Genomic DNA, 8,219 nt, shown 5'->3' with positions numbered 1-8,219 from the left:
TTTGTAATGCCTAGGATACTTCCATCAATACTGCTAAGACTATATAAATATCAGTTCTCTAGTATAGTATAGTATAGTATAGTATAGTATAGTATAGTATAGTATAGATTATGTGATCCCACCATTGCTGGAAGCTTACGAAAGGTTACAGAGGACTTGGATTTCTTTCTTTTCCGTAAATTTACTATAGTTACTTCAAACTAATATTTAAAAATAAGCCAGTCCTCAGTATGAGAACTGGAACCTATGTCTGTCTGACTCTAAACCAACTCTAGTTCCCTGCCAACTAATAAGATGCCTTCGCAACCTCTCTTAATTAGAATACACACATGTGCAACTTCCTAGAAGAAAGAATAAAGAGGACCTTGTCTCAGGTAGCATTTAAACAAGTTTAAGGAATTTCAACAAATACTAAATTAAGAAGCTTAAAATATTGAACCCTTCCATTCAGAACTATAAAGATTAATTGCTTCAATATATTAATGTGGTCATGAAAGAACGCTGGCAGTCTAAAGAGTGATGGCAGGGCAGCTCTGCCACTTGACTAGAAGCCCTGCCTCTCTCTAGAGGTGGCTCTGGAGTATTCTGTCATGTTTCATTATACACCAGAAAGCTAACAGCTATGCCTCTCTGTTCATACCAGGCCAAGAAGCTGCACAGCAAAGAGCTGTAAATAGAGCTGTGACCTGTACTTTTGGTATTTCTTTCCCATCCACCCAGGAACTACCTGATGAACTAGCCCTTGTGAACACTGCCAAATTATAATCATCGCAGCCAGAGAGCTAGAAGGGGATAAAAGTTGATTCTTCAGATTGTCACCAAAATCATGTACACTATGCAATCTCTACGAGAAACCTGTATATAAAGGGAAAGGCAAGAGAAAATGAACAAGAGAAAAGAGTTAAGCATGTGTTTTCTGATTAACAATACCTTATTTTATGTCAATAAAAATTACCTAATAAATATCTTTATTGATTTATTGAACAAATTATTTTAAAACCAGAGCCAAACCACTTCACTTTCTCGAGTCCTCGGTACAGAATATGCTATTAGAGGTATGATAAAAATCAATTGCTTGCCTGGCAGTGGTGGCACACGCCTTTAATCCCAGCACTTGGGAGGCAGAGGCAGGCGGATTTCTGAGGCAAGGCCAGCCTGGTCTACAGAGTGAGTCCCAGGACAGCCAGGACAACACATAGAAACCCTGTCTCGAAAAACAAACAAACAAACAAAAAATCCACACTCCTTTTTGATAGGAAATGATATCTCAAAAGGGGGACAGAAGCATCCCAGGAGAGAGGAAGCAAAGAGCCATTAGAAGAAAATTGATTATGACAGAGCTGGTACTTCACAGAGCAACTGACACCCAATTCTCAAGGAAGAACAAGCTCAGTAGACTTCTAGCCTTCTTGCTACACCCCCAAGAACTCTCCCATGTGTGGATAAACATCTTCCCTTCAAGGCATTTTCCTACTACACTGTGTGAATTTATTTACCAACTGAGCCAGCACTAGACTTATCTGAACCCTGCACTCTTGGAAGACCATGGCAGTCAGGATATCCTGCCCATTCTTTCAAGTTCTGATAGGCAGCTAATAGTAAATCAGCACTCTCCTACTTGGCTTACAGAAAACTCAAGTGATCATCTTGTAGCTTCTGCTGAGTCCAGACACAGGCAGTCGAAATTCTCCTCCTGTTGTTTCGTGCCTGAACTTCCTGTCTCCAGTTCTCCTTCTGGTTGGTTAAGGCTGGGTACTCAACTCCCCCAAACGGAAGTGTATCTTCTCTCCTGGTTCTACACTCCTACATTTTGAGTCACCATGATTAATGAAAAAACACCACTCTCTAATGGCTCCTCCAAGCAATCACATGTCTAATGCATTCAGTTCCCCACAGCCACCCCTTTCTGTACATGTTCATATCTTCCTGTAAAAGAAGAGCCTTTCTCTTCTTGACCTTTTGGAAACATATAAAGAATTCTCCTCAGCTCTCCGGGTCCAGCATCCTCTTCCCTTAGTTTAAGGAACCCCTAAGGTCAAAGGCTGAGTTTACTTCAGTCTGTACCCACTTTTGTTTGACACTTTCAACTTACAAAGTGGGGTCACCTTTCTAAAACACAAATCATAATTTCTATTTATTAATATTTATAGAATCACAACTGCTACATTCTTTTCATATAGAACTTCACAAGAAAATATAGAGGAGACAAGAGCAATGTCAACAGCATGCTGTCTTAGCTCCTTTGATATTCAAAGAAAAAAATTAAACATTAAAATATGCCAGTAAAATAGCATTTTATAATAAAAATAAAAACTTACAAACAAGTAAGGTTTTGAAACCAGAGAAATTCTCCACATTTTCCTTTTAGCTGACATAATCTAACTGTATCATTAGAACTTACACAAGAGAAAAGAAAAGCTTGATGGACTACTACTTCTCATTACACAAGCACGAAACCAGTAATCATTTAGCTACTAAAATTCTTTCTGAAGAGCTTTTTACAACAGTTTGTTACCTCTCATGTACTCCAGAGCTTTTAATTGGATACGTAAAATAAATCCTCAATATTTTTAATCACAAAGAAAAATATTTCTATATATATAAAATGTTTTAAGGTTGTAAAGCACAGCAAAGAAAATCCAGCAAAGTGAACAGCTCACCCGCATTGACGATTGCATCCACCTCTAGCAGAGTGATGTCGCCTCTGTAGAGAGAAACCTTTTCACTCAAGCGTTTCTTCATCTGTGGTGCTTCCTGAGTATTTTCTTCTGTATAAAAAGAGATACTTATTAATAAAAATATTCCTAATTTAGTCAATAACTTCCTGTGTATATTCATCCATGTGCTCATGCTGGGGGATGCATTAGTGTGCCATGGGGTAAATGTGGAGGTCACAGGACCGACCACCTTAGCTATCTGTCCTCATCTTCAACCTTGTTTTGAAACAGGGTCCCCTGCCACTGCATGTGTCAAGCTAACTGGACCACAGCTTCTGCACTCCTGTCTCTACTCCCATATTCCCATAGGGGCACTGGGCTTACAGGTACTCAGACACATCTGATTATTTATGTGGGTTCTGGGTATTCAAATTCAGGTCCTCATATTGCAGAATCAAGAGTTTTTACTTACTGAACCATTTCTCCCAGTACTAACCAACTGTTTTCTAATCAGAACAACTATAAGAGCCAATAGGAGCCAATGGGTTACAAAGGAAAATCTCAACTATGTTTAAGTACCAGGGGTGTGGTTCAGTCGCTATTTATATCCTATTTTCAATATAAATGCACTGCCTATATCAATGGTCAGTTAGGTGCTTTTAGTAACTTTGATCAATATCCTTGGCCATTAAAAACTAACTCTTATCAATTTTATTATGATAGTATCATAAGAAGATGAAATTATGTTATATTCATAAGGAGTAGAGATGTGCACCTACAGAGAAAACACATTGCACAGAGGAGGGAATCATTTCTATTTTTCCACTTATTTAAAGGAATCTTTCAAATGTATTTACTTGACCATTTAGTTTCATCTCCGCTCATCTAAAAAGATGCCCCATTCTTAGAAGATCTAAATCTGTGAACGTCCTCTTTGCATTTACCATTTCACTTTACAGGACAATGTTACTATGCAAGAGAAATGGCTCCACCCAACACACAGAGCCAGAAAGCTGTTCTAAAACCTGGCACACAGTTGAGAGAAATACTAATTTCAATTGGCATTCATTCTAAGACAGAGTCAACCTACTTAACAATGAAATATGAGTAGATGTCTTAAAATACACAAAGACTACATATAAAAAGAAAGTTATTATATTTTTAAAACATTTATAAACTCTAACATAAGTATGTATGAAATATGGACATTTTTAGGGAAAACTGTAATGCTATCTACTCACTAAAACACTCTTAGATGAGCAGGCGATTGTAAAGTATTCGGGAGATAAGAAGTGATGGCTTCTGAAGTAACTATCTAAATTGTCTTTGAGGCTGTCCTGCCTGGAGGAGAAAAGGTTTTATTTCCTCTTACACTTACAGTTTGCCATCAGGAAAGGTCAGAACAGGAACTCACAGCAGGCATGTGGGTGGGGGCAGAAACTAAAACAGAGATCAAGAAGGAATATCTAGGTTGCTTTCTCTGGCTTCCTTAGCTACTTTTCTTAAACAGCCTAGGCTCCCTGTCTAGGAGTAGCACTACTCATAGTGGTCTGGGCCTTCCCACATTAATCATCAATCAAGAAAATGGCCACAAAGACATGTCCATAGGTCAATTCAGTTGAGATTCCTAACACAGCAAAGCTGTGAGGTCCACATCCTCATAAGTCACTGCTCTTAGGACTTTTAAATTTTTAAAATCCTCATTCTCAGTTAAAGTTTACTAGACTACAATAAATATTTTATGACTTTTACAGACAATTCTTAAGCACCTGGATCAATGAAAATCTATACATTACAAAAGGCTCCTCACTGAAGCCAGGTGTCAGAAAGTGTTAAATGAACAAGGACTTCACAAAGAAAACAAAATGTATTGGTTTGGGGGAGGTGACACAATAGACATAACCTACTCTCCAACTTGTCAAAAATAGATCTATAAAGTTAAGCCCCTATTTCCTCATGAAGTGTTTTTTTATGCACTACTGCATTTGCAGCGATACTATTAAGTTGCTAAATATTGGCAAGATTCAGGACACGGAGGCTGAACCCCTCCTGGATACAAAAAATGTCCCTCAGGTAAAAGTTGTCTATTCTAGATACTTTAAAACTAAATACTTGAAAGTGAAAAAAACTATATCAAATAAAAACCTAAAATAAAATAAAACCTAACCTAAAATAAAACCCTGGCACAATAAATCCTTTAGAGATTGTCATGTTTGTCACTTAAAGTATACAGTGCTCAACAATGCTGTCTTTGACAACTGTCCACTCTTATGCCTTGAGAAGATGCACTGCTTTGCGGTGGCCCCTTAGGCGCTATCTAGCCTCACCCCTTGAGTTATGCCATCTTCTCCACTACAGTGTCTCTTCTAAATTATTTAAATGCAGATTTCAAGGACCAGGAAGCTGAGAACGGAACAAAGAGCCCACAGCAATGATTTTTAAGCATGTACAACACTTCGGGATAAGATGAAGGCTACACTTTTCCTGTTTGAGCCAGTGCAAGAGAGGGGTAAAAATAAGAAACACAGACTCAATTCTAATAAAGAAAGAGGGAGAGCTTCAAATATCTACAAGGGAAGTAAAAGTATACCTGAAAAGTGCATAGAAAAAAAACACCAGAGGACAAAGAAAAGCCAAACACAATTACAGCCCACAGCTCCCTGGTCAGGGATGCCCTCCAAAGGTAAGCCAGGTGAGAGATAGCACTCCACGCAGAATGAGCCCACAACCCCTAAAAGCCTCTAACCTAATTTGGATTTTGGCAAGACAATCAAAGAAAAGATGGATGGTGGAGAGAAATCCATGTCAGTCAGTCAAAATGACTCAGAGAGCACTAGCTGGATAGCATTTTGAGAGAATCTATTTTTAAATACTGAGATAACCTGGATCATGAGATTAAGGAACAAGCATGGTGTGAGAGCCTCCATTTGTCCTACCACAGAAGTGTATGTCTAGAAAGGCAGCTGTACAAGACAAGGGGACAGACAATAACAAGTTGAAGACTACAAGAGGGCAGGAGGTTAAGTCACGGCAGGTAAATACATGGCTGAGCCCCAACCTAAGCAGCTCAGAGATCTTACCCACTGAGAAGCACACTGGAACCTGACAACTCTGAGCCCGAAGTCAGTGAGTGGACCAAGCTCTGAGTAATCCACCTTGTCCTTTACATGTTCTCAATAGTAATCCAACCAGTCAATGAGCATGGGAGGTCATTCCATCTAATAGTATCTCTTTTTCAATTTATTTAGTGTTTTAAGGCTTTCATTGTGCAAGACTTTCACTTCGTTGGTTAGATTTGTTTGTTTCGATTGGTTGGTTTTGTTTGGTTTGGTTTTAGGCTGTTACAAATTGGATTGTTTCTCTCATTTTTTTTCCTTCAGTATATTTGTCTTTGGTATACTGGAAAGCTATGGGTTTTGTATTTTAATTTTGGGACCTGACACTGCTGAAAATGTTTGAAAACTCTGAGAATTCTTCTAATAGATTCTCTAGGAGAGGATCTCTTTTGGACAGGATCACAGCTTCTGTCATATGAATTGTTTGACTTCTTCCTTTCCTATTTGTAGCTAGTTTATTTCCTTCCTGGTGCTCTAGGAAAGACATCAAGTACTATCCTGAGTAAGGATGGAGGTATGGGCATCTTGTTACTGACATTAGAGGACTGTTTTGAGTTTCTCCATTTTGCATGACTGCCGTGAGTTTGTCATTTATACATTTTAATAAGTGGATTTATAGCCTCCCATTTCTAGTCTCTCTGGGGCTTTTATTATGAAGAAACATTAGAGTCAAAAGCCTTTTCTGTATCTACAGAAATAATCATGTGATTTCTTTGAATTCATTTATATAACAAATCATATTTATTGATGTCCATTTGCTGAACCATGATTGTATGTCTAGAATGAAGTCAACTTGATCAAGGTGTTTTGATGTGTTCTTGCATTTAACTTACAAGTATTATATTAAAACCTTGCATGCATGTTCATCAACTGATAGTTTTGTTGTTGTTGTTGTGTTTAAGTGTAAGGATAATGTTAGTTTGAAAAAAGTTGGAGATGTTCTTTCCTTTTCTATTTCTATGGGATAATTTGCTAAGTGTTGATATTGGTATTGCTCTAATGGCCTGACAGAATTCTGTGCAGATACTTTTGGTCCTGGACAGTTTTAAGTTGGGAGATTTGTAGTTGCTGCATTAATATAATTGCTTGTTACAGATCTGCTTACATTATTTACTTCATCTTCGTTTTATTTAGTATGCCATATGACTCCATAAAAACACATATTTCTTCCAGATTTTCCAGTTTATTGGAATATAATTTTTTTCTTTTTCTTTTTTTTTTAAATTTGTTCACTTTGCTGTTGCATCTTCTCTTTTGGGGAAGGGGGTTAGTTTACTAAGTTGTTTTTCCAATGAATTGATGTACATCATCAGATTGAGAACTCTTTGATTTTTCTTAAGGATTCATTTTACTAATTTTATTATTTGTGTGTATGAGGAATGCTGATAGGGACCAGAAGAGGGCACCCAATCTCCTAGACCTGGGGTTACAGGTGGTTGGAGCCTGCTGGAAACCAAAAGTTCTTGATTCTCTTCAAAACAATAAGCATTCGAACTATGGAGCTCTCTCCAGGCACTCGATTGTACTCAAAGCTACAAACTTCCCTCTTAGGGTTGCCTTCATTTTAAGTTTTTGTATATTGTGTTCTCATTTGCATTTAATTCTTGGAAATTTTTTAATCTCTTCTTGATTTCTTCAATGACTCATTCATCATTTAACAAGGTGTAATTTAATCCCCATGAGTCTATATATTTATTTCTACAATTTCTCTTGCTATTTATTTCTAGTCTTATTAAACTGTGGTCTGATAAAATACTAGACATTATTCCAATTCTTCTGTATTTGTTGAGATTTGATTTGTGTCCTAATTTGTGATAAATTCTAGAGAAAGTTCCGTAATTCCTGAGAAGAATATGTATTCTTAGCGTTTGGTTAGACTCTTCCATAGATACCTGTGAGGTCCATTTGGTCTGTGATGTCATTTAATTCCAATGTTTTTGTTTGGTTGTGTTTGTTGAGGGCAGTCTGGCTGATCTAATGGTGAGAGTGGGGTATTAAGCCACTATTACTACAGATGAATTAATGTGTCTTCATATCTAGTAGAACATGTTTTTTGAAGGTGGATGAGCCTGTGCTCAGTTGTTTAGAATTATATACTCTTGGAGATTGTTCCCTGAGCAATATGAAGTGACCCTCTTTATCTATGCTATTGAAATGTGGATCGAATTCAATTCTTTGAGATATTAGGATAGCACTGTGTATGTGTGCTTGCTGGCCCCATTTCCTTGGAAGATATGGTTTTTTCCACCTTTTCACCCGAAGTGCTTACTTTTGATGGAGAGAGGTATATATCTAAGAGACAGGAAAAAAAGAATCCTGCTTTCTAATCCAACCTTGTAGTTCACGCCCTTTGATAAGTGAATTGCAGTCATTAATATTCAGAGTTTGTATGGAATGGTATCTACTCTTGTCATTTCGTTGTTTTTTTGTTTTGGTTTGGTTTGGT

The 8,219-nt window shown here is 37.5% G+C and overlaps 1 protein-coding gene across 12 annotated transcripts in view; it reads right to left on the bottom strand.

Annotated features, from left to right (window-relative positions):
• Positions 1 to 8,219, bottom strand: part of Macrod2 (mono-ADP ribosylhydrolase 2) — a 1,944,357-nt gene that overhangs the window by 1,882,313 nt on the left and 53,825 nt on the right. For all 12 annotated transcript variants that reach the window (XM_031372067.1, XM_031372070.1, XM_031372073.1 and 9 more), the window contains exon 3: positions 2,661 to 2,768. In XM_031372067.1, coding sequence (XP_031227927.1) covers positions 2,661 to 2,768 — 108 coding nt within the window. The remainder of the gene's footprint in view (positions 1 to 2,660; positions 2,769 to 8,219) is intronic.

Source organism: Mastomys coucha, unplaced genomic scaffold, assembly GCF_008632895.1.
Source record: "Mastomys coucha isolate ucsf_1 unplaced genomic scaffold, UCSF_Mcou_1 pScaffold15, whole genome shotgun sequence".
NCBI lineage: Eukaryota > Metazoa > Chordata > Mammalia > Rodentia > Muridae > Mastomys > Mastomys coucha.
Note: the sequence above shows the minus strand (reverse complement) of the source record. Positions and strands in the feature narration are given on the sequence as shown.